The sequence below is a fragment of the Silurus aristotelis genome, assembly GCF_946808225.1.
Source record: "Silurus aristotelis genome assembly, chromosome: 24".
In the NCBI taxonomy this organism is placed as follows: domain Eukaryota; kingdom Metazoa; phylum Chordata; class Actinopteri; order Siluriformes; family Siluridae; genus Silurus; species Silurus aristotelis.
This window is the reverse complement of record NC_139597.1, coordinates 19112438-19139539: the sequence shown is the minus strand read 5'-3', so window position 1 is coordinate 19139539 and position 27102 is coordinate 19112438. Positions and strand designations below refer to the sequence as shown.

At 44.2% G+C, this 27102-nt stretch overlaps 1 protein-coding gene across 1 annotated transcript; it reads right to left on the bottom strand.

Moving 5' to 3' along the window:
• Positions 1-1270: 1270 nt before the first annotated feature.
• Positions 1271-18637, bottom strand: lrig3 (leucine-rich repeats and immunoglobulin-like domains 3). The gene is made up of 19 exons (XM_083527863.1): positions 18194-18637; positions 14517-14591; positions 14359-14433; positions 8902-9030; positions 8334-8477; positions 8108-8251; positions 7817-7960; positions 7328-7471; positions 6651-6731; positions 6495-6566; positions 6336-6407; positions 6076-6239; positions 5576-5905; positions 4292-4573; positions 3300-3773; positions 3052-3210; positions 2599-2739; positions 2303-2497; positions 1271-2210 (listed from the first exon to the last, which is right to left on the bottom strand). The coding sequence occupies exons 1-19, from the start codon at positions 18397-18399 to the stop codon at positions 1954-1956; spliced, it is 3288 nt and encodes a 1095-aa protein (XP_083383989.1). The 5' UTR covers positions 18400-18637; the 3' UTR covers positions 1271-1953.
• Positions 18638-27102: the final 8465 nt, after the last annotated feature.

Here is a 27102-nt window from a genome sequence, read left to right as displayed (position 1 = left end):
GACGCCCCGGTAGACGAACCGGAGTCTGCTCGGCGTAAACAGTGACTCCGAGAGGAAAATGACGGCTGGATCAACTTTGCACCAGACACTGATGGTCCAAGGAACAGTCGATTTCCTGTCTCGTTTCACTGGAGCCACAAATCAAAGCGCGGAATTGTTTGGAATTTAGTTTGTGGAAACGTTTTTTTCCTCTCAATGCATGTTGTTTTGTTTGTTTGCTTCTCAGTCGTCTGTTTCTGGCGCATTGTGACCAAAAACGTCTGTCTGTAAAACACCAAATAAAAGATTTCTGACTGCTGACAGTTGCTGCTTTTGGCTCCGGTGGACAAAAACATTCACGTTTTTTTGGAATGAAAAATAGATCCCGGGTTTCTCGTCGATCGCTCGGAATGGCTCAGGCGCAGCGCATCTGTACAGTCTGCCTTTGTTGATCTTCATGGATGAGTTGTGGCGTTGATCATTCTTTATTTATTCATCACCGTGTCAGCGCTCCTCACCAGCTGTGCGCCAGGTGTTGGTGCGCTTTGTGTGTGGTTTCTCTTCATCGCGCTCCTCAATGACTGAAAGCCAAAAGTATTCGGAAACCCGTCTTTTTTCATATTCCGCATCTGGTTCTTCTGCAAACCTTCAGGCAAACAATTGTGTAGGCTTGAAAATTTCAACTTGAGCCACAAGATCCCAACGTTTTCCAGCATGACGACGCTCCTGTGCACCTCCTGTGTGAAGATACGGGTTGGAGCGGAAGATCTTGTTTGGCCTGCTAAAGAGCTACAAATCCTAAAAACACCTTTGGGATGGAAATGAGCATGGATCTCCTCGAAATCCAGCAAAACATCTTCTCAGAAGGGTGGAGGTTTTTAAAACAGGAAAAGGGGGAAGGGTGGAATAGTATGTTCAAAATGCTCAGGTGTCCACAAACTTGATAGAAACCCATGATGGAAAAGAAAATGGGCCTGAATGGAATGAAAATGCGACCAGGATCTAATGTCGAATACAGAAGCAGATAATGAGTTAAAAAAAAAAACAAAAAAAAAAACAAAAAAAAAAAACACACACACACACACACACACACACACACACACACACACACACACACACACACACACACACACACACACACACACACACACACACACACTTTCACTCGTCAAAACACTGTGCGATGCTCCACGTTATTCCTCGAGAGAATCTTTCCAGGCATGCTTTTGAGGAACATCATGTGACCGTTCCAGGGTTTTAATGCGAGACGAGAAATAAAGTCGGAGGTTCGTTGACTGTGTAGCAGCACGTTTTATTATCAGGGAGTGCAAAAGGGTGCTTGAGTTGTATAAACACACAAATGCATTGGGGAACTAAACAAACTCACAAACAGAAATGGGTCAAAAATTGTATTGTTTGCTAGAAGACGTTTTTTTTTTTTTTTTTGGAATAGATGTAGGCGAAAAGCAAAAAAATACAATAAATCCTAAAATGTCACTAGGCGTGTTATTATTATTATTAGGCAGAAAAAATTACCCAAGAGTCTTGCGGAAACATTGCACAGAAACACAAAGGGGTGGTTTGTGTAGAATCGGTGGACCAGCCATTACTATTCCCTCGTTTGTTTCGATTTCTTTTTGTCCATGACGACGATCTTCTTATAAAAAAATAGTATGCAACGTAATAATGGATCCTATTTACAGTTCATTTACAAAATAAAATTTGCTTTGTATAAAATGTATTTATATATACTTTCAATATCTGTGTTTTTTCTTTTGTACAATGGATACACTTTTTTTTTGGACACACACACACACACACACACACACACACACACACACTATTCCTCATGTTTACCTTTTACATTCGAAACCAGCGTGCACAAGAAGCGTGCGAGCCGAGGTAGAACTGAATTTCGGTCCTCCTTGTTAAATAAACGGAGTGTGGTGCGGTCTGTGTTCTCCGAACGAGGTGCTATGAACACGCTTGCGAGCTCGAGCGACCTTCCGATGTCCTGCTGCCGTTGAACAACAGCTCGAACCTGCCGCTGTCCGAGTCCGCTTTCGGCGTCGGGGGAAGAGAACGGGAGCAGAAGTCGTCCTCGTGCTCCGAGTCGTAATCCAGGGCGGTGTAGAGGCTTTCGTGGAGCGTCAGTCCTCTGTGAGAAGACGAAGTGCACAGATTGGGGTAAAGCTCCTGCTGAGGTCGCCATGGGGCTTTACCAAAAGTACCTGATGAGACAAACAGAAGCACAGGAACCGTCAGAGGAGGAAATCGTGTTATTGATTTGCGTGTAACTGCGCAGAATGTTTTATTTACACACCCATGTAGGAGGCGGAGGGCAGCTGTGACTGGAGACACTCTCCCCCGTCCCGCTGCACCATCACCCCAGAGCTCATGTGGTCATAAGGGTCCGAGGAAAGCGAAGGAGTGTATGTGTAATATTCTCTCTTTTTTAAACTGGGGAGTGATGGACTGTACGAATCTCTGCACGTACGTCTCTGATCTGCAGCGCAGCCTGGAGGGGAAAGAGGGAAACAGGACAGGATTAACACAAACACACTGCAGCTGGAACAGAAAGTTCCTATTATAGAAGGTTCTCCTACCAATATGCCTCACCTATATACGTGTCTGTGGGCTCAGGACCATACATGTTGCCTCTCCTCAGCAGTGTGCTGATTGGCCCTTGGAAATGGCAGAGCAGTGGGTCAATGGCCGCCTCCATGTCCACTTCACTTCCTGTGTCCAGCTGACACACGCCTGCAGGTATCGTAAAAACCGGTGTTACAAAACCATCGCGGAATTTAGCGCAATCCGAGCCAGCATGCCATGATCCGAGATAGACGAGGCTTTCCTCAGAAGTGTGTCCTTCAAATCTTCCTGGATTCTCTCCTGTGCATTCAGAGGACTGGTATGGCCACTGGGCTTTACAGTAACTCAATGGACGGATAAACCAAGTCTTATATTTGATAGATATCTACTCTGAATTCAGTACGTCTGATCTTCATTTATTTATTTACTTAAAGAACCGACCCACAGTCATGTGTGGCACAAATTCCCCAGGTGCTTTACCTTTCATGTCCTTGTGCTGCAGGTAGAATCCCCCCATGGAAGAGCTCATGTACTGGTAATTGCTGCCGCTCTCAGAGGGCACGTAGCCGTCCTGACGCTCTGCCAGAGTTCCCTGAGAGGACAGATAGCTGGGAATGTCTGACGGAAGATTGGTCTCGTCTGCAGAGGGGCAAAAAGGACAGATTCGTAAAAAACAACAACAACAACAACACAACAGTATGAAGTTGCGTGCGCGAGTTAGAACTAACCGGTGTTGGTGACGCTGCAGTCCTCGTTGCGTCGGCGCGTGTGGTAGATGATGACCACCCACACGAGTGACGTGCCCACCACGCAGCACACTACAGCGATGATGACGATGCCCACAGTGGTCCAGCCGTCCTCGTCTGACCCGCTGCCGCCCGGCCCCAGCGCCCCCGTGCCCGCCTGGTTGGACTCACAGTTAGGGTTTGGCAGGACAGACAGGCGCACGTTCCCCCGCTCTGTGCCCAGCGGGTTCGACATCTCACAGGTATACGTGCCCGCGTCGGCCTCTGCTGCGTCCACGATGATCAGAAGCTGGTTTCCAGCGGCGAAAAAGTGGCGCTCGGTCAGCGCTAGTGGCCCGTCGTCTTTGGTCCAGTTTAGGCGTGGTGGAGGGCTTCCTCCTGCGATGCACTGCAGCACCGCCGTCTCGCCCCTCGCCACGGTGCGGTCCGTCAAGGGGCGCAGGAACGAGGGCATTTCTGACAAACCAATAGAGCAATTTGCGATGGACGTTCGACATCGAATACAAATATATCTCCAAATATTCAATATTGTAGGGTGGTGGTGTTCAAAAAAAACTATCGGTCAGGAATGAATCTATATAGATATAAAAATGACAAACAGTTATTGAATATTAAAAATGTATTACAGTTCATTTTGTGAGGGGGAAAAATATTAAATAAATTGTGCCATATTAAGTCACTCATTTAAATCTGGAGCTGTGAGCTCGACTTTGGCACAAGTTCTCGGCACAAAAGAAAGAAGGGCAGGCTCCTGTTATTTACTGTGTTCTGAAGCCAGCGTTTAACCAGAGACATGAAATAGGAGCTTAAAAATTTAGACACACACCGGAAATCGAACATTCGTTTCTCCTCTGTGGCACGAATGAATAAAGTCTGGAAAACTGGGTAGTGAATCAGCAAATGGTTTTGTTCTATTTGTATCGTCATCGAGACGTTCGCTTAAGTTCATTACAAAAAGCTTCTGCGTTTCTTACCTAGCACAGTTAATGTAGCGTTAGCCGAAATGGCTCCGGCTGTATTCTGGGCGGTGCAACTGTACACCCCGATATCCTCCGTTTTCACTTTCACGATGAAGAAGACGGCGTCACTGGGCATCACGTGCATCCGCCGCTCTCTCGCAGCCGGAAAGTCGGTGCCTCCGTCTTTCTGCCACGCAATCTGGGGGGCCGGGTGTCCGGTAGCGGCGCACTCGAGACGGGCTGTAGCTCCGACACGGACCGTCAGATCCATAGGAATTTTATTAAAGGACGGCAGCACTGGAGAGGACGGGGATATTTGGATGTCAGTCGATGCACGAGATTCAATACTTAGAAAATTCACTTTCATCTCATCCCTGCACAAACGATATGGACAAAAGTATGCGGACACGTAATAACCGTACGTGCTTCGGAGCATCCTGTTCCCATTCCACATTTAATCTCCGTTTGCTGTTATCAGGGTTCCTACACATTTTTCATTTAACATCTAAAAGTATGATTTTGAATTCCACTGTGTGTTAGGATACGATCTCGGATGCATGTTATTATATCACCGAATAATTGCCAGGAGGTTGTAGCTACTGCGGCTCACATGTATTAACACCCATGGATGTAATAACATCCATTTATACCATTTATAAATTTCGTTCTCATTCATTTCAAACGGTAAACCTTTGATCCTACAGCAACAGACGGACTGCTCATGTGCAATTCACTAAGAATCGTTCTTAAAACGCATTTTTTTTTTTTTTTACTTTATTTTGGCCTTCCGTCCACACCGAGAAGGCATTCGAGATTTGAAAACAGTTGTGATCCTTGTGTGAGTCTTTCGAATACCACACATCGTGTTTTGTCTTTGCAGTGATGTTTGAAAGAGCCGGAAAGTAAATAAACGGCAGGCGGGAATGACGCGGGTCGAAGCGTTTTGCTCCTGTGCAGTACAGGGACGCGAACCTTTTCAGATGTTTTTTTAGACGAGAACGCCGCTTTCAAATCTATCCGGAATATTGGCGATGTAGCCTTTGTTTTATAAACCCCCCCATACTAATCCAGACCTGGCAAACATGCCAATCAAATTCCATACTTTTCCCAAAATACGTAGGAGCCCTGTGTTATAATAAACTCCGTTCTTCTGGGAAGATGTTCATCCTGTACAATTGGGTGCAACTTGTACGGGAATTTTTTTCAGGGAATAACCAGATATGTCTGTCCTGATACAATTCTCTATATCGTGTATACACACACATTAGCGTTATGCACAGAAACTGCAGCATCACTCACTGTGGACCGTAAGTTTGGCCTTTAGGGAATAGGTGGAGCCGAAGTGGTTGGAGATGACGCACTGGTATTTGCCCTCGGTGGAAGATTCCACATGGCGCAGCTGCAGCGTGGTCGTGTACTCGGTAACCTGGGTCCCATCGCCCGCTTGCGCCCGGAGATGAGCCTGGTTGTGAATCTCTGCGTTGTTCAGCACCTCGTTGTCTTTCTTCCAAGCGAAGGTCATTGGCGAGTCGCTGGAGCTGGCTGCCGAGCAGACGAACGTCACGTTGGTGCCTTTGATGGCTGACTGCGTCTCGGGCTGCACCGTGATTTGCGGTTTGGGGAAATCAGCTGTTCGAATTGAGATTGATTATGAAGAACAGTTAAATAAGCTGCTTGGAGGAATTCATTACAAACGTTTTTCCGTTATGATTTTTTTTTTTCCTTCAAGAGAAAAAAAGACCTCATGCTCGATCAGGTAAAAACATGCGCTGGAAAATGTGCACCAGGCACCGACTCACCACACACAAATTCGTCCTGGCTGACTGCAAAGGCGCTCTTGGCCTTCAGTGGCTGTGGATGGGCACAGCTGGCATTTCCAAAGAAGAGGAAGGCGTTTTCTGCCACCCACAGCGGAAACCACTTCAGCTGGCAGTCGCAGAGCAGACTCGACGTATTCAGGTGACTGGTGGAAAATGAGATGGAAAGAATAAACGAGTGTCAGTGACACGTATCTTCTGAAATGAAGTGACGTGAAATGATATCCAGTCATCGTTCTTACAGTTCTTCTAGTTTCTTCATCTGGGAGAAAGAGTTTCCTTGAACCGACATGATGGCATTGTTGCTGAGGTCACTGAGATAAAATAAAATGATCAAGTGTTACAAAAACACAGCGCAGAACAGATAGAAGTGATTCATGTAGATGGATGCGAGTACTCACAGGCGCTCCAGCACGTCTAGACCGGTGAAGGACTTCTTGGTAACTGATCGAATCTGATTCCCTTGAAGAAACCTGAAAGCACAGCGAGTCAGCGAGTCAGAAAAACAGGGAATTATTTTGACACCGGAGCGTTTGAGAACAGCACGAGGGACTCACAGACTTCGCAGACTGTTCAGGGCAGAGAACGGTCCGTTCATGTCCTCGATGGTCCACGAGATCTCGTTATATCTCAGATCCCTTTAAAAACACGAAACGGAATGTTACATCATTGAGTGGTGACCCTCGCTGCAGGTTCACAGATACTCTCCCTCCTCATACTTTCACACATTATCCTTTATGTATTTACCTGCTGCAGGAGAAGCGACTCCTGTTTCGCCCCAAAGCCCTCCCTGGGACCGTGTTTAACTACATTTAAATAGCTAGTTTCCTCCCTTGCAAGCCTGGTTACAAATGAGTGGGTTAGGGGGGGTTGGCTGAGTGAACACACATGTGCAAGTATGCACACACACTCTTCATGCTCCGTTACCATTTGGTTCTGTTTAAAAAAAGCCCAGAGAAGGAAGGAGAGGAAAGTGGGGGGAGGTATTGAGTTTTGCTAAATTAAATGAACAGCATAGAAATGTAGTAGAGTAGCAAAGCTCATGAGATACTGCAAAGTCGGCTGGATATTTATTCCCGCCCAGAAAGTGTCTAGATTTTGGCTAAACACTTGATGAAATGTAGAAATTTCCCCTGCCAGTCCTAACGGGCCTGATGAGCAGGAGTGTACGCAGAGTGTGTGCAGTGTGATGGATCACAAAGAGCTGGTTCGGATTCTAATCTCTAGTACTCACAGCGTGTGCAGACGGGTGAGGTCTCGGAACGCTCCATCGGCGATGAAGCTGACCTGGTTGTAGCCCACGGAGAGCTGCTTGAGTTCGCTCAGGCGCATGAAGCTGCCCTCCTCGAGGCGCACCAGCAGATTAGAGCTGAGGTCACTGAGATACACACAAAAATACTCAGCAAGTCAGACTTTTTTTGCACTTGTTTCATCGCAGTTATTATTATTCGAGTTTTATCTTTTTTTTTTTTATTATTAATTGATAAATCTTGAATCTGGAAAAGTGGAGTGTCCCGTATTCCACGTATTTTGTTTGAATTTATTCTCAAAGAACGACGGATGCGTACACATGCTAAAGTTGACATTGTGTTTGACGTCACAAATATTTTTCGGATGAAAGTTTCAATTTTACTGAAAAAAAAAAAGGTGAATTCTCCCTCTTTCCGGATCAGAGTTGAGAAAAATGTGAGCAAGAAGAGAGAGAGAGAAACGTGGCACCTACAGCTCAGCGAGGTTCTGACAGGGCTCCCAGGGGTCGGCTTTGATGCGGGTGATGGCGTTGTGAGCGAGATGAAGCTGCTGCAGGGACGACAGGCCGTACAGCCAACCCTTACTGACTTCGGTCAGATTGTTGTACTCCATCTGCCTGCTCACACACACACACACACACACACACACACACACACACACACACACAAATCAGTGACCATCACATGACCACGCACCTTTAATCTATCCGTGTCACATGACACGACGTCCCACAGCGTTAGAGTTATTAATCAAGTGCACTCACAGGACTTCCAATTTACTGAGGCCCCAAAACGCTCCGTCCAGCAGGCGTATGATGCCGTTCCTCTGCATGTTTAAAGAGCGCAGCGAGTGAAGGCCGTTGAAGGTCAAGCTTTTGATTCGTCTCAGCCGGTTCCGGCTCAGGTCTCTGCCAACACGCAGGAAGTACAAAGTTGAGCAAAGATGCAACCGAGATCTTTTACACGTGTAATAAGCGCTGGGCTACTTACAGGTGCTGAAGGTTGTCCAGCTGGAAGGTCTTGGCAGGAATGGAGTTCAGACGGTTCCTGTTCAGTCTCAAGACCAGGAGGGTGTCCGAGAGGTTTCTGAAGCAGTCCGGCTCCAACAGGGAGATGCGGTTGTTATTCATGTACCTGAGCAAAACAGAGATATAAAACTTCACTGAGCATCAGGAGTAGGACACATGCTGGAATTGTGTTTTTTTTCCCTTATTCCTAATTAGATCATTAAAAAATTGTAAATAAAAAAGTATAATATAGCGCTCTCCGTGCAGCATGCCGTCTCTCGTGTGAAAACAAACGCCACATGTCATCAGTAATTTGCCTCTAGAGGCCGCTCTCGTAAGGACAGCGGACCGGAAGCCAGAAAAACTATTGGTATGGATTTTTACATAAGTGAACAACCTACTTAAAACCTACTTGACTCCATGCCACGTCCATGTGGTCACATGATTAGTGTTCGGCTGCTAAATGAGTTTGGGTGATGAGAAAAACTCTGTGTGCATGAACATCCGTGTGTGTGTGTGTGTGTTTGTGTGGGTGTGTGTGTGACACTCACAGGTTTTTCAGAGGGAGAGACGGGAATCCCTTCACGTCCACCAGGTTGTTGTTGCTGAGGTCCAGGGTCTCCAGGGCAGACAGTGGTCTGAGCTGCTCCGCTGATATGCTGGAGATCTTGTTATTAGCGCTGTTTAAAAAAAAAAAAAGAAATAAAAAACGAATAGACTGAGCAAAAACATTTCATTTCAGTAAAAGGTTTTTATCAGATTGTCTCTCAGACTCTCGATCTCGTTTTCAGAGGTGGATCACACGAGCTAGATTATTATGCCCTTAGTCATGATCTGGGAGAACGCCATGGGTTTCTCTGTGTGTGTGTGTGTGTGTGTGTGTGTGTGTGTGTGTGTGTGTGTGTTACCCCAAGTCAGAATTCCATGCAACAGGTCAAAACAGCTGAATGCCGGAGTGGCATGTTATTTTGTTTACAAGGTAATTACTTACAAAGTATTTAAAAAACTGCCAATTACTTGCTCGATGAATAGCATTCCGTCAGTGAAAGCATGCCACGGCTGAGACTGGCAATTTCCTGGCCTGCACGCCTCCTAAATTGCAGTGCAGGAGCTGCCTGTGTCCTAAACAGAGACTGTACAGTGCTGCCTTTGTCTATGAATGTGTGTTAATCCATCCATCTATCCATCTATCTAGATCTCAATCCATCTTATCCATATTATATATGTACAGTGTATATACACGTGTGTGTGGTTCTTCCCCAAAGTATTACCACCCACTTGTACAGAACATCTTTGGATGCAGGGACATGAGATTTGTTCCTTCACTTGAACTTGAAGACCCAAAACCTGTTCCAGACAACGCTCCTGTGCACAAAGCCAGCTCTATGAGCATCTGGCTCAGAGTTGAAGATCTCATGCGAGAGGGCTATTGACCTTATCCCTTTGGGATGATTTTTCATGCTGCCTGCACCCCAGGCCTCCTCACCACATCTACATCGCTTTACTAACGCCCCCTGTGGACGAATGAGCACAAATCTCTCCACTGATCTTGTAGAAGGTTGCCCCAGAGGAGCGGAGGTTCGTTATCGCACAATGTGGATGTGAATGTGGAACAAGGTGGTCATGGTGTGATCTATATTTAGTGTAGGAGCAGGGGGTGGAATGGGATGTTCAAAAACTCCAGGTGGCCACAAACTTTTGCTCTAATATATATTTATATATATAAATATATATAAAGACACGGTTGAGGGAAAACATGTTTCCACCACAAATGAATTGAACACCTGTGTTGAGACTCGGTCTACCTGCCTTTACCTACACGGTGTCCAGCTCCTGTTCTCCATATTCAGTACAGGCCATGACTCAGCTCTCTTTCCACTGCAGCCATCCACCCCTACACCATCTCTTTTTCTCGACAAGAACGAAGAAAAAAAAAAAAGAAAGAAAAAGAATCCCCTCCTGGCTGTCAGCAGCAGAGAGCCACCCAGTGAAAGAGCTACAAGCCGGCCTTTTGTGTGCAGATTTGCACAGGGCTTTTGCATGCACCACAGTCACACCACCTGCGGCTCTGTTTTCACCATCCACACGAGCTGCTGACCAGCATCTTGAATTTCCAGTTTTTTCTTTTTCAAAGGCCAGAGAGAGGCAACAAACAAAAAAAAAAAAAAAAAAAAAAGAGAGAGAGAGGAGGAAGAAACCAACGAGTGGTGCGGAAAACAAAACAAAAAGTCCAGGTTTTGTAAATGGAATCGCCTTGTTTAGGAAAAAGATCAGCAGGGAACAGATGTGACGGGGTGAAAACATCTACGGTAAGCAGGAGAAGATCTCCAAAAAATGTTTACGTGGTCAATATCATGGAGCGGATTGGGTTAGGTCTTTATTTCTCTCTCGGACACCAACGCGGGTGCCTACAGATGTGTGCGAGCGAATTCCAGACTGCCTTATCTCTTAATCTCCTGCCCCTTCAGGCTGACACACACACACACACACACACACACACACACACACACACACACACACACACACACACACACACAAGCACCACATTGTGCACACACACACACACACAAGCACCACATTGTGCCTCGGAAAACACACACTTCTAATTTGTTCGGCCAATTTTTTGCCTAATAAGCTCGTTATACATCATTACTCGAATAGTTTCAGGCTGTGGCCCGGCAGCCCGAGCTACCTCTCACACGTCAAAAGGGTTGTTTTTTTTTTTGCAGCGTTCAAACTACTCTGCGTGGCCAAAAGTATCGGGACACCTGGCTTTTCCATCTGCCAGATATGGTTCTTCCCCGAACTAGGATGTGAATGTAGCAGCATAATAATTTCCCTTCACTTTAAGTAGAAAACTCAAACCTGTTCCGTGCCTCAAAAAAAAAAACATTTTCTTAATCAAAAAACACACGCGCACACACGCGCGCACACACACGAGAACCAAGTGTATTTAAAACATCTCTGTATGAAGCACAATTTCAGCATACTTTCCCAATGAAGTCAGGATCAAATCTGCGAAAAGAAATAATACCACAACCCTGACTGCGGATCCTTCTTGAGCTCCCCGTGCACTTTTTCACTCGTTCTTCTAGTTTTTCACCTCCCCTTCTCTATGTGGGTTGGGGGGGGGGTGTATGGGGGTAGGAGGGAGGTTAGGGTGGGAAGATGGAACGCTGAAGTATCGAATGGCACTCGGATCTTGTTTAAACAGTGAAGCAGACACGGCGGCAGCTCCCATCGACTCGACTGACCCAGAAGCCCGGAGAATAACAAACGCCGAGAACTCGGCAGCTGGGAGCAATTCCGTAGCCGGCGTTCTTGATCAAATTTAACCATTTGCGTGGAATTTTGTTTGGACGGCGTCGCTATATTCTGTTGGCGGTACTCGAATACAAATCCCGTAGCTGTAACACGGTATTTCAAAACGCAAGAAGGTGATAAAGAACTTGGGATGTATCCTGAGCTCAGGCGGTCAGAAACGGAATCTTCCTTATGGCTCCGCCCCCTTTACAGAAAAATAAAGCGATGGCAATTTTTTTTTAAATTCAGGTTCCAGCTGTTTATTCATGAACTCGGTGAAAAAGTTCAGAGCTGCGAGTTTCTGTTTTTCAGTTTTCAGTGATAAAATCTGTTCACGAGCAGGTAATCTCACCGAGATCTCACTGAGTCTCACCTGCGAACACACACACACACACACACACACACACACACACACACACACACACACACACTTCACACAGCACAACGGCCTCACCTACGCTCACTGTAAATACTAACAACAACAACAATCATAATGATGTGCTGTAACATCGTCCTTATACACTCTAAACATTACTTACAGAGAGAGAGACAGATAGATAGAGAGAGAGAGAGAGAGAGAGAGAGAGAGAGAGATACGGAGATAAATACGGAAAAAGCGAGAAACAGGGAGAGGATTAGACAAAGAGAAAGACAGAAAGAGAGACAGAGAGAGAGGGAAAGATACAAAAAAGAGAAAGATACATACAGAAACAGAAAGATAGATGGAGAGATAGACAGACACAGAAACAGAGAGAAAGAGAGACAGTGAGAGGGATAGACAGACAGATATAGAAACAAAAAAGAGAGAAGACAGATAGAGAGTTAAATATAGAGAGAGACAGAAAAAGAGAGAAATGTAGGGAGAGAGAAGAGAGGAGTGTTGATGTGACATGCCATGTTCAGGCCGAAAGTTGAAGTTTGTGGGTTATTGTTAGCTGAGACGTGTGTGTGTGTGTGTGTGTGTGTGTGTGTGTTGTGAATAAATGCGGAATAAACGATGCTCATTGTCGCGTGAAGAAAGTCTGAAACTGGAGTTTCATCGTGGACTTATTTTCCCTCCTTTCATTTCTCCTTCGGCGCACAGTCGAGCGCTTACACTCGGTTTCCTCCTGCCTCACAGCAGTCACGCTTCTTATTACAGGCGCCACTGCAGACCGAGTCATCACACGCCTCTGCCAACTTCTGTTCTCCTTCCAGGAGCAAATACCCCACACACACACACACACACACAAACACACACACACACACACACACACACACACAAACACACACACACACACAAACACACACACACACACAAACACACACACACACACAAACACACACACACACACACACACACACACCTACTCGAGGGGAGAAAAGCGCAAATAGATCCTTAAAATCAACCATGTTGATCAGACGTGTTTGGGGTGGGGGGTGGGGTCTTACAACAGCTGGATGATGTCACAACACCTGGATGGAAAAAGGAAATGCTTGCGAGGTGGATTGGTTTGAAAAACCTTGAGTGTAGTAAATCCCGAGCGCGCACACACGAGCCAGCGAGGCAGTTTCCCTTCACACCTGCACTCTGTGTGTGTGTGTGTGTGTGTGTGTGTGTGTGTGTGTGTGTGTGTGTGTGTGTGTGTGTAGATATATAAAGCAGATCTGCACCAGTCTGCACATGAACAGCCCTCGGCAGCTCTTCATGTCCCGACACGCTCACTCCGAGTCTGGGGAGGATCAGGATATCAAGCCTTTGGCTCACTCATATCTGGTGTGTAATCTCTCACTCGATTTGCACCCCCCCAAAAATACCAAACCCCAGACCCTGGTGTGATGAGTTACTTTCTTCTGTTCTCTTCTAAACACAAAGCCTATTAAAAAAAATGTGTAAAAAGTGTTTTGCGGTCAAATGACCGATGAAGGAGGAGATAGCGATTGTTTCAGGCAGGGTTTCTGTCCACGATCCAGCTCGCTGGTTTCAACACCAGGGAGGGAGAAAAGTCCTGTAATCACCAGATGCATCATGGATCAGAGTGAATGAAGATTCCACTACATATTCGATGGTGAATTCTGGGCCACGTGATCTGGCCAAAAGTTTGTGGACACCCGAGCACAAGATTGTGCTTCTTTATGAACATCGCGTTCCACATCGGGTCCCGTTTGCTGTGCTAACAATCCCGCTCTTCTGCGGAGATGTTCCAGATGTTCTGGGAGGTGTTCCATAGGGTCTATTGCTCTAAAGCAATACACTTTATGGAAATAGGCTTATGGACACCTGAGATCCACTCTTGGAAGACGTTCCACTAGATATGTGCTTCAGCCAAAGGGTGTTAGTGAACTGGGGCACTGTAGGTCGTCAAGTGAGATGAGGAGGTCCGGCTGTTCACGTTCATCCCAAATGTGTTCAATTGGATTTAGAGCAGGCCGCTCAAGATCTCCCACTCCAACCCATAAGCTTGTTGAGTTGGATCTCCTGGTTTCCTTCAAGTGAAGGGAAAACTTTCATACTTTTACATCTGAAGAGATTCAACTATTTGGCTGAAGAACCATTTGGAAAATGCCGGTGTCTCTATACTTTTGGAGGCTGGAGAGCCAACGTCAGGATAGATGATGCACCTGCAACGGCGTCATGGCCCGTCGAGTAGATCACGCCATCATTCAACACAGATGTACAGCAGGTGAAAGGTTGGTGGACTAATAAATAAATAAATCATACTCACAGATTGAGAGCGCTGATGTTTCCAGAATGAGGACCAAAATCCGGTACAGTCTCCAAGTCGTTGTTGTCCAGTTTTCTGCAGGGCGAGAACACAGACGTGAGCACGAGGGAGAGGGAGAGGAGAAAAATAAAAGGTTAGATGGAGAGTGTTTTACTTACATTTCGGCAAAGTGCTGAACTCGGGGGAGAAGCAGTGCTTCAGGAATGCTCCGTATCTTGTTATGGCTCAGATCTCTGTGAAGAAAAGGCATTTCGTCAGAGACACGCTCGGGGCACGGCACAGAGTTATCAGAATCACTCCGAGATGAGGCGAACATTTTATATCAAATTCCGACAAACACTACACTGTAGACCAAAGTATCTGGAAAACCGACATCTCCGTTTTTTTCTTCATAAACTGTTCCCACAAAGTTGTAGACTAGAAAAATGCAAAAAACAACAACAAAAATAAATATATAATAGCGCTCTCCGTGCAGCGCGTCGTCTCACACGTTGTCTCTCTGGCGCCTCTAGAGGCCGATCTCGTAAAGACCCGAAGCCAGAAAAACTATTAGTATGGATTTTTGCTGACAGTTCAAGCAATAAATGATAATAAATAATGAAACGGTCGTCCTCTACTCGTGACGTGCTGCGCCTCGGGGAGGACCGGTGTGAGGCGACGTGACGTGACGTGAGGCGAGCAGGAGTCGGCACTCGGGAAAGCTGCTGTTGGAGTTTCCCCGACTTTGCGTTAGATAACGCGGTGTGTTTATCGCAGCTGCACTTCCTCTGTAAATCCGTGTCAGAAGTGGATCAGATAAGGACCCTGCTGTGTGTACACTTCCACTTCGGACCAGCGAGTAGATGCTGCTGTGACGAGTGAAAAAGAGAAGAAAAAAAGCCAGATATCCAGGGAAAAATTTAATGCTACTGCTTCCAAAACCAGCCACATGAAGATACGCTTTAAATAGGTTGGAGTGGAAGATCTCCTGCCATAGAGCTGTGCTTCCCTCACCTACATCAATACCAATACCATCTACTGGAACTGAGCCTCAAGCCCTCAGCGTTTTAAGACTTCACAAACACCCATCATTTACTCTCTACATTTTTTTTATCAGGAACTTCAACCTCGCTTAATTTCATCCTGGTTTTTTGAGGGAATCGAGGCCTCGTCCCCCACCAACCCCCCACCCTCTGCCTGTGAAAGTTACACAATCAGATCCACTTCGAGCAGCTCCTTAATAACGTCACTGGTTGGATTTAGGTGTTAATCCAGCAGAAATAATGGGCTGCAGGGGAAACAAAGAGCTCGGGCACTCGGGGGGCTTTACAACGTGCAGGAGAACCATTCAGTAATTAGCATGGAGCAGCACAAAGAACTCCATTCCCCCTACAGCTACGACTAGGGGTGTGTGTGTGTGTGTGTGTGTGTGTGTGTGTGTGTGTGTGTGTGTGTGTGTGTGTGTGTGTGTTTCCCTTTGGCACAAAAGGAGAAGGAGGTCTGTGGTGGGAGAAACTTTCCACACTTCATACACTGTGATGCCAAACAGTGAAAGAGTGCAAGAAAGAAAGACAGAAGAAACGAATGAACAGAAAGAAGGAAGACAGGAAAAGAGAAAGAAGAAAAGAAAATACCAATAAAGAAAAATACAAACAAATGGTAGGGAGAGATGAAGAAAGAAAAGAAAGAAAGAACAAACTAATGAAGAAAGAAATGGAAGGAGAGAAAGAAAGAATAAAACAAAACAAATGGGGGGGAAAAGGAAGGAAAGAAAGAATTACAGATAGAACAAACAAATGAACCAAAGGAAGGAAGAAAAGAAAAATAACCAATGAAGGAAGATACAAAAAAGAATGAAAAACATACAAAAGGTAGGGAGAGAGGAAGAAAGAAAGGAAAGAAAGAACAAACTAATGAAGAAAGAAAGAAAAACAAAGAAAGAAATGGAAGGAGAGAAAGAAAGAATAAAAGAAAAACGGGGGGAAGGAAGGAAGAAAAGAATTACAGACAGAACAGAAGAAAGGAAGAAAAGAAAAAAGAAGGAAAGAAAGAGAGAACTAATGAAGGAAGATAAAAAAAAAGAAAAACAAAAATGGTAGGTAGAGAGGAAGAAAGAAAGGAAAGATAGAACAAACTAATGATGAAAGAAAGAATGACAGAAAAAAACAAACGAACAGAAGGAAGGAAAAGAAAAAAGACAGAAAAACTAAAATGGAAAGAAGGAGGGAAGAAAGAATGACAGACAGAACAAATGGATGAACCGAAGGAAGGAAGAAAAGAAAAAGAAGGAAAGAAAGAACCAATGAAGAAAGGAAGGAAGAAAGAAAGATCATACTAAAGTGTGGGTTCTTTAGAGAAATTTGAAGGACAGTTTCCTCCTCCATCAGAGGGATTTTTTGAAACGCTGGTCTGCAGATGCAAAACCACGACAGAATGAGAAGATGTGGGTTTTGGTTGAGCAGTGAGAAGGAGAAAGGACGGTTCCTCTGTGTGAAAGTGTCAGACATGGTGGAGGAGGTGTGAAGGTCTGGTGCACAGAGTGAGTAAAACCAAAACTCCTCCTACACCACGTTACAGCACCACGCAATGCACCCTGATATCCACCAAGCTGCTCAGGGATTCATCCCACAGCAGGATAAAGAACATACTGTAGAAGAGAAGAACGAGACGGTAGGATTCAAAGCCTGGAACGAGAAGCACAGTCTCACACACTCGGACCCGATGAAGCAGGTTTGGAATGAACTGGACAGAAAGCACATCTGAGGGAACTTCTGCGACAGTGTTGGGAAGAACTTTCCGAACTTTTTTCTTTATTTATTTTATGCTTGACTGTCAGAGAACACGGAAGTGTGTGTGTGTGTGTGTGTGTGTGTGTGTGTGTGTGTGTGTGTGTGTGTGTGTTATATCAAAACAAAACACACACACAAGCTTTCTTTCACCAGCACAACAAACACACATTTATTTCAGCTGTTCTTCAAGCAGAACCAAATCCAAAGATCAAAATGACCCCTTTCATAAGGTATATATTCTTCAGGCCTGGGGGGTATGAGGGGGGAGGTTTTGTCTAGACAATGGGATCTCAGTGAGGTTTGTATATAGTGAACATTACACTTGGAGAATATTGTTGGGGTTGTGTTGGTTTATTTGCAGTGATTTTTCACCTCTGGAAACAAAAACACAATGTTGTGTAAATGTAACACACGGATTTGTGTGTTGATTTACAGCATGTTCTGATTGCATTATAGAGATATGAGTAAACTGGACCTGGAACTGTTGAGAGAAATGATTTTGCATGGAGTTTTGAGGTTTTTGTGCTCCCCCCCCCCAACATTGCATATGAACAAATCTTAGTAAAATTTTAAATGGAGTTTAAACATACAGGAGAAAAGGTTTAGTTTTAATAAGATTCACAGAAAATTATATTTTTTACTTATATTGCTGTACGTTTTTGCACTTTTAGGGAATGTTGTGTTTTTTTTCTTCCTGCACGCGCTTGAACAGAACAATGATGAAGGAATGCCCGTGCGCGCGTTCACGACGCACAGGCGCGCTCCCCAAAAGCATAAAAAAAAGTGTCGTTAAAAAAATATTTTATCCCCAATAGAGCGTGCGTGCGTGTGTGTGTGTGAGCGTGCGTGCGTGCGTGCGTGTGAGCGTGCGTGTGTGTGTGTGTGTGTGTGTGTGTGTGCGCGCGCACGCGTCTATTGAGGATGACATCTATTTCTATAATCCATTTTTTTCACACGCGCGCGCTCTCGGTGTTCAATTGATACTATATTTCCAAAAAATTCGCTTTTTGTAGCGCAGAAAAACAAAAGTGTAAAAAAAAGAACAAGGGAAAAAAAGCGTCACTTACACGTGTGTGATCCAGGACGGGATTCTCGGAATTTTTGAGGCTTTTATGACCCGGCTACAGTCCAGTAATGTTCCCCTGCATGTACACGGACTCGGACACGGTTCCGAACTCTCCACATGCCCGGGGAGGAGCTGAGCTGCGGCCAGGAGAAGCAAAAGAACCGCAGACCTTACAGCGCCGAGCGGCTGCTCCTCCAAAGCGGACATTTTTCTCCTCAAAAAAAAAGGGGGAGATCCTCCACACACAACTTTCTTCACTTCAGGAAAGTTTTAACAAAACAACCAAACGTCCTGTTTTTCCTCCAAACTATTGAGAACTTCTTCGGTTTTCTCCGGATAAAAGTGAATACGTTGCTCCTCCACTCAGATCCATGCTCGCGTCGAAAATCTTCTCCGTGTGTGTGTGTGTGTGTGTGTGTGTGTGTGAGAGAGAGAGAGAGAGAGAGAGAGAGAGTACGAGTGAGTTGTTTCTCCGCTGTAGCTGAAGCGCGTCGACCGACATTCCAGAGTCTCCCAGCAAACGCGCTGATTGGTTGAGAAACAGGAAGTACGTTTGAGGAGCACTATGGGTCATGTAGTCCACGTTGCACAACCTGGAATTGTAGTCAAACACCAAAACTGAAAACTAGTACAGTCCATGTTTCTAATAATAATATAATAACACTGTAAGCAACAATTAAAACACAGAATGCTGTTACTACCACTACTATTATACTTGATGATGATGATTATGATTATGATGATGATTGTTATATGACCTGCTTGACCCCTTTGTGTAATTGTTTTGTTTAACAAAAGACAGTTCTGCTATTAGCATTTGAAAGAACACACGTTAGAGCCCATTGTCTTCGGGGTTCCTGTGTGAAATGTGCATCTAAATACATTTCCAATCGTTTCCCCCGGAAAAAGTACTACTTTTGGGAATATGTTAAAGCACACGCTTTTTTTTTCAAATTCTTAAGTGCATATGGTGTATATATGGTATGAATACCTACACCCTGTAGTCGTACTCATTCATGTAGTCAATCATGTCACAACGTGTGAGTGTTTTTTTTTTTTTTAAAGTGAGTGTTTTACCAAGAATAGTGCAAAAAACAAAAAACATCCAGTTCTCCAGGTGGAAGGAAACATGTTATTGGTTAGAGTGTGTCTAAGGTGAAATATCAGACTGATTAGAGCTGACATTAAAGAGGTCTATATACTCTTTATACTCTATATACTCTAATCACTGTATATAACCTCTGTACAATACATGTATATATTACAAAGTATATCTTTTTACATTACATCTGCCCTATTCTTATCTGTATTTATCTTTATATCTTTACTGTACATTCTGCCCAACATTTCACATTCATGTACATGTGTATATAATGTGTGTGTATATATGCATATATTAGACTTGTTTATTCATCTTACACATTTCTTGAATGCCATAATATTATAACCTTCCACTTCTGCACATTTCTTCTTCAATGCCATCGCCTTAGAACATCTATCTGTACTTCCTAATGATGTCCACATGTCTCTGCACTGATTATATATATATATATATATATATCACATGCTGTACATATGCTACATGTTTATCTGCACTTTTTGCATGATTGATACATTTTGCACTTCTTTCTTTCTTTCTTTCTTTTCGGCTTCTCCCGTTAGGGGTCGCCACAGCGGATCCTCCGCACGTTTGATTTGGCACATGTTTTACGCTGGATGCCCTTCCTAACGCAACCCTCCCCAATTTATCCGGGCTTGGGACCGGCACTAAGAGTGGCTGGGGATGGTTCCCTGACCGGGAATCGAACCCGGGTCGCAGCGGTGGGAGCAACCATTTTGCACTTCTGGTTGATGCCAAAATGCATTTCGTTGCTGTGTATCTGTACAACGCAATTACAATAAAGTTCTATCTATCTATCTATCTATCTATCTATCTATCTATCTATCTATCTATCTATCTATCTATCTATCTATCTATCTATCTATCTATCTATCTACCTGTCTGCCTGCCTGCCTGCCTGTCTGTCTGTCTGTCTGTCTGTCTGTCTGTCTGTCTGTCTGTCTGTCTCTCTTTTTGTGTCTATCTATCTATCTATCTATCTATCTATCTATCTATCTATCTATCTATCTATCTATCTATCTATCTATCTATCTATCTATCTATCTATCTGCCTGCCTGTCTGTCTGTCTGTCTGTCTGTCTGTCTGTCTGTCTGTCTGTCTCTCTCTCTTTTTGTGTCTATCTATCTATCTATCTATCTATCTATCTATCTATCTATCTATCTATCTATCTATCTATCTATCTATCTATCTATCTATCTGTCTGTCTGTCTGTCTGTCTGTCTGTCTGTCTGTCTGTCTGTCTGTCTGTCTGTCTTTTTGTGTCTATCTATCTATCTATCTATCTATCTATCTATCTATCTATCTATCTATCTATCTATCTATCTATCTATCTGTCTATCTGTCTGTCTGTCTGTCTGTCTGTCTGTCTGTCTGTCTGTCTGTCTGTTCTGAAAAGCATCTAGAATCGTGAGGTGGATGAGCTTTAAGAGCAAAGTATCTTTTTTTCAGTCAGAATAACACTAATGACTTGTACGAGACTAAAACCTCAGTTCACCGCTGGGCCTCACAGGGTGAAGCGATCAATCAGACTTGTGTGTGTGAGAGAAAGAGAGAGAGAGAGAGAGAGAGAGAGAGAGAGAGAGAGAGAGAAGTGGATGACAGTCTTCCTTGACGTTCCAATTGATTTAATTCCTCCAGGATTTATTTCGACGTGAGGTTCGGGAACGTGGATGTGCACGTACTTGTTCCCATGCCTGAGCGGCTCAAATCAATTTTTCTCATGATCGGTCCTCAGGTTAGAGCACACGAGGTTCTTTTCAGGATGAAAACCTGGATTTTCAACCCGACATGATCCGTAGCATAAAAAGGGGGAAAAAGTGCAGACTTGCTTGAAATCTAGTTTTATAAAGTTTATACATAAGCATTGTCCAGGGTTCAGTCCTCGAGTTTATATAGTGAAGATACTTGGCTTTGTGTCTCACCTCTCGTTCTTTCACGTACACAACCCGCTGTCTTTGTAATGCTTCTGAAAACTTGAAAAACCGAGATCACGCTTCTGAAGCATTAAAAAAAAGAGCCAGGTATTTTGGAGTGTGTCCCAGGATCCAGGCCTACGAGTGGCCACATGCCAGTTATTATACTTAGAATAGCAATGTTGAAGAAAAAAAAAGTTCTCCCAGCATGCTTTGCACCAAGGAGTGTTCCGAGCCAGTATAAACATTAGCTGTGGGGTGGTAATGGGGGATGGGGTGGAAAAAGGAGGGGTATTCTTAGCAGGTGATGGCAGGCAGGCGGTGTTTTTTTTACGCTTCAGGATTCGAGTCGAATGTGTGCTAGAAAGAGCAGTTGTGTGCTGCACAGAGCAGCGTGGTGTTGCGTCTACCACACAGACATTCCACCAGAGCAGCGTTTGGCTCGAAGCCTGCACGCTGGAGGAGCACATGGAGCTGAGGGAAGCTCTGAGACAACCTACTGTGCATTTTAGACCTGATGAAAGATAATAATGACAATATCACAGGTTTCATCTAATGCGCTATGCCCTGACAAATGACTGTACCATGTCGGGGTTTTGGAGGGAACTGAACAGAGAGGAACTCAGGACTTGTAAACCAAAAATATTGGGACACTCGACTTATGGCACATGTTGTTCTTTCCCAACATGTCAAAGACACAGTGGTATATAATGTCTATGGACACGTTGGCATGACATTTTCCCACCACTTGAACTAAGAGACCCAAAGCTGTTCCACAAAGTGCACAAAGCAGCTCCATTAACATATGTGTTAAACTAATAAACAGCATTATAATGTCTTTGCACTCAAAACTGGTTCCATGTACTGGAGGTTCTGAGATACCAGTGATCCTCTCCTCTTCTAGGATAGATCAGGACCTGCCTGATCTATCCTGACTGCATCTCATCAATGGGAATCTACAATTACATTGATGCTATTTGACAGATGCCCTTATCCAGAGCGACTTACATTTATCTCATTCATCCACCTGAGCAGTTGAGGGTTGAGGTCCTTGCTCAGGGGCCCAGCAGCGGCATCTTAATGGTGGTGGGATCTGAACTTACGACCTTCTGATCAGAAGATCTTAACCACTGAGCTACCCCTTCACAAATGATGTTTACCTTTACATTCATGGCATTCAGCAGACGCCCTCATCCAGAGTAACTTACAACTCAGCAGTTGAGGTTTAAGGGCTTTGCTCAAGGTGTCCCGCAGGGGTGGGATTTGAACTCAAGAACTTCCAATCCACACTGCTGCTGAGAATGGCTCTACGTGGACCATTAAAAGATCCATGAGATTACTGTGGATGGTAATCAAACAATCATAGAAACCATGCAATTAATATAATAATGCATATGATTGTAATTCATATAATTAATTATCATTGATCATAAATCATCAGATCATTTTAAATGTAACATGCTGAACATGTCAAGAACCGACACTCCACGGCCTGTTCTGTCCTGGGGTTCCTGGTTGTTGTTGATGGTTAGAGAAGGGTTTGCAGAAGTGGTGAGAAAGTCCAGAAGGCCCAGACAGACTCCACTCTGTGTCTCCGCAGCTTGGCTCATAAAGACGCCAGTGTAGGTGCACATACTTGGTGGTTATGATCCACATACATCATATAATTAATGAAATAACATTCTAAATCTCTGAATGGAGCCTTGATTTGACAAACTATGCAATATTTCAGGGTTTCCAAATTTTATACAGTATATATTTTTATTTTCTGGACGATTTCGGGGCCTGTATCACGCCGTCACGCCAATCATTTAATAATCCATGATCCAATCAATGTACAGCTTCAAGTGGAAGTGATTTTATTGGACAGTCACAGGTTTCAATTATACAATCAAAAGTTTGTGGACACCTGAGTTTTTTTAAACCATTAAAAGATCCCCATTTCCTGTTATAATGAGCGCCACTCTTCTGGGAAGATGTTCCACTGGATTTGTGCCACTGATGGAGGTGAGGTGAAAAGACCTGGGATGCGTTCCAATTCATCCCAAAAGGTGTTCCATAGGGTTTATTAGCTATAGCAGGAGATCTTCCACTTTATCTTCATTGAGTTGGATTTGTGCAGAAGGTCTCCTAATTCAAAAGGACGTTCACCCCTATTGATCCCTGGAACACTGGAACACTGGAACTTCTTTATTTATTTTTTTCCCCGTCCCTCCTTTTTTCTTCTCTTTCACTCTATTGTCTTGAGTGTTTGCCTGCAGGATTTGGTTAACATTCCTAATCCAATCCAAAATCCATATCACCTACAGGACACAGTGGGATTAGGTTTCCGGGCTCTACTTCATTTGGATTGGGGCTGAAATCTGGAGGAACGTTGATCTGAGGAATGAGACTCTCTCATTAGCATGAATCACAGAGCTGAAAGGATCTTCTCATTCTTCTCATGGTGATTAGCCTCCCAAGTTTTTGTTTTGTTTGAAGGTTAGTTTGGTCTGAGTGTATTTTAGTTTGGTTTGGAATGAGACTGGTTCTCCTGCACGTGGCCAAAGACAGCATTCCAGTCTGACTGAAGAAAAAGAAAAATGATTGTAAAGAAAGAGTGATTTTTTTGGATTTTATACAGAAGTTACAGTCACAGTTCTAGTATGTGTGTGTGTGTGTGTGTGTGTGTGTGTGTGTGTGTGTGTGTGTGTGTGTGTGTGTGTGTGCTTCACTGTATGATATATCTGATGATATTTTGCAATGTAATCCAAAGTAGAAACAGTACTCTAGCAAAAGTTTGTGGACACTTCACCATGATTGGTCTGTGTTTTTTTTTATTTTTTATTATCCTATTTCACATTTAATCTCCATTTAATATTCTAATAACCTCCACTCTTCTGGGAAGGTGTTCTACTAGATTTGTGGAGATTTCTGCTCATTCAGGTGTAAGATCCAGAACCAGATTCAGCACATGGAAAAGTCACGTGTCGTGATTGTCCACGTATTTCACAATCTAGACGTCATGAATTTTAGAAACGTCCCCCGATCGAGATCTTTAAATCGAGGACCTACTTTCCATTTAACCTTTTCAACCCTCAGTTCAAAAGGAGACACCTTCTTCTGTAGCCTCCTGCAGAGGGTAATGGAGACAAACCTGTCTCGAAGGACAGCTGTTAAAACACTTGGTGGGGAGCAGACCCCATGTGGGCCATTGGTCATGGGGGGAAACAGCAGGGGTTGTTTGGAGGTGTAAACACACATGGCTCTTCTCTATTATCATCTATTTGCTTCCAAAAAGAGGCCTACAGCCTTGAAACAGCCTCATAGACTCAGAAAGAGTGTTAAAGGATTAATCTTCTTTAGGCTAACTTCTCCCTCACACACACACACACACACACACACACACACACACACACACACACACACACACACACACACACACGCACACACACGCACGCACACGCACACACACGCACACACACCTCTTACATGACTGACTTGAATGTTATCTAAATGTTATCTACAGAATCTCAATGGAGCCCAATGATGATTGAGTATATGGAGAGAAGCTCATGCTGATCCTTCTCTCAAACATCTCCATTTCCCTTTAAAGCTGCTATGCTCTGATTGGACTTTTTTTTTTCTTCCCTCCAGCACTGACAGCTAAATGATGGATCCTCAGTCCAGCCGCCTGCCAGCTCATACGAGGCATTAACTCGAACGAAGGCTTGCTGGTAAAAACAAAAATCTGCCATACGTCTCTGAGCAGCTCTGAAATACGTTTTTTTACGAGCACGGGTTCAACCGACGGGTGCTGAAAAGAGGCGTCACGTTTCAGTTTCCAGGCACAACGACGACTCCAAACGTTTTAAAAAAACATATAAACGATGAACTTTAATTGATCATTGATTTATTATTGTACAACATTCAGTTCAATGCAGGTACATATACAACATGTTAATGGAATGAGAGAGACTTTTTAGCAATTCCAGACATGAGATCTTCTTGTAAGGAATAATTCCAAGCTACACACTGAATTCTCATCTGGTAGTGATCAGAGGAGAAGATCTGAGGAACCTCTTTTGGACTGGTAATAAAGTGTGTCACATATGTGTTTTTTTTTCTAAATGTTTTTTATGTACAATCTCAGATCCATACCAGAAACGACACCACAAACATCGATCATTAAGTGTTAGCAAACTTTAAGCACAAATTTGGAGCACATATTTGTCTCGGATGCCTTTTGATGTCCTATCATCTCATCCTACCTGTTCCTGCATGGCAATGCCCCTGTTCCTGCATGGCAATGCCCCTGTGCACAAATCCAGCTCTATAAAGATATATGGGTTGAAGATATTCTGTTATAAAGCTCTAAACCCTATTGGACATATGAACTCCTCATATCACCCGAAATCACAACCCGACTTTACTAGTAGAAGATCTTCCCAGAAAGGTGAAGAACAGAAATCAGGAACTAAATGTGGTTTTCAAAATCCAAGACAAGTTTCATTTCATTCGGTTTCACGTGTAGATCTGTGGTGTAGACCCGATGGTGGGGGAAGCGAGACACGTGCTCAGCGAGGAAACAGATAGGTCCGATTTGTTGTCGAGTGGAGAAACATGATCGTTTTTCTTCAGGCCGTGAGATCGAGGGCCTGCCGGTAAGAGGGGGAGGATGAAGGTGCTTGACCCCTGTTGAAAGCTGATTATCTCACCAGTCCTCCTCTTCACCTCCCTCTGACATCACAGCTCCACACTTCACTTTTGTTTAGGTGTAAAAAAAATGATGGTGGTGTTGTTGGCAAGGGTTTTCAAGTCATGGTCTAACTACACACACACACACACACACACACACACACACACACACACACACGACACACACACACACACACACACACACACACACACACACTTCACAATCGCCTTTCCTGCTAATCTCCACAATATACGTTTACAATTTACGGCTTTTCCCAGACACTCATAACCTCTTACATTTATTTCATTTATACAACTGAGCAGGATTTAGAGTTAAGGGCCTGGTGCAGGGGCCCAGGAGTTGCAGGTTGGTGTGACTGGGATTTGAACTCACAACCATTCAAAGTTCCAATACTTTAACTGTATGTTTGTGAAAAATGTATTCGATTCCACTCCAGAATGTCGCCTGTGTTCGTGTTTGAAACATGATTTTGGCACGTTTTATGATTTTTAAACAAAAGTACCCCGAGACCTCTTCACCTCACCTACTTCACTTTACCAACAGCCTTGTGTCTGAATGAGCACAAATCTCCACAAAATCTAGTGGAAGATCTTCTCAGAAGAGCGGAGATTAGGTGTCCACAAACTTTTCTTCATATACGAGGGGCATTAAATGTTACAGGTATATAAATGAATGCTAGCGCTAGTAGTATGTGGCTAGCGTGTCCTAATACTGATATGCAGCGCACATGTTAGCGGGCCGTCCAGAGACTTGAGTACTTGGATGGCGTCCTGACCAAGTCCCAGTTTGATCTCATAGTTTATGTTCTATTACAGATGCATCACACCTGAATGGTGCCCAAATTGTGTTATAAGTGTTATGAAACTGTTTTTTCTGCAAATTTTTACGCAAATAATCCCTTAGTGCCGCCAGTGTGATCTCACTCCAACACCCCCACCCACATGACCCCCCTTATACCCCCCCCCCCCCCACCATCACCACCTCAAACCTGCCCATCGTGGTGCAGTTCCCCAAGTGACGCTGCTGCCTCTGTCATATCTACTCGAATACCATGAGTGCTGCATTTCTACTGTTTTACACACACACACACACACACACACACACACACACACACACACACACACACACACACACACACACACACTTAAGTCTCTGAAAAGAAGATTTATAAGCAAAA

What these genes read in the sequence shown, in the direction of transcription:
- lrig3 (XM_083527863.1), bottom strand. Translation starts at nt 18,399, where the DNA reads ATGTCCGCTTTGGAGGAGCAGCCGCTCGGCGCTGTAAGGTCTGCGGTT. An exon ending in GGCCAAACTTACGGTCCACA is followed by an intron (nt 4,574 to 5,575) that starts GTGAGTGATGCT and finishes CGTCCTCTCCAG; the next exon opens with TGCTGCCGTCCTTTAATAAA. An exon ending in GCCCACAGACACGTATATAG is followed by an intron (nt 2,498 to 2,598) that starts GTGAGGCATATT and finishes TTTCCCCTCCAG; the next exon opens with GCTGCGCTGCAGATCAGAGA.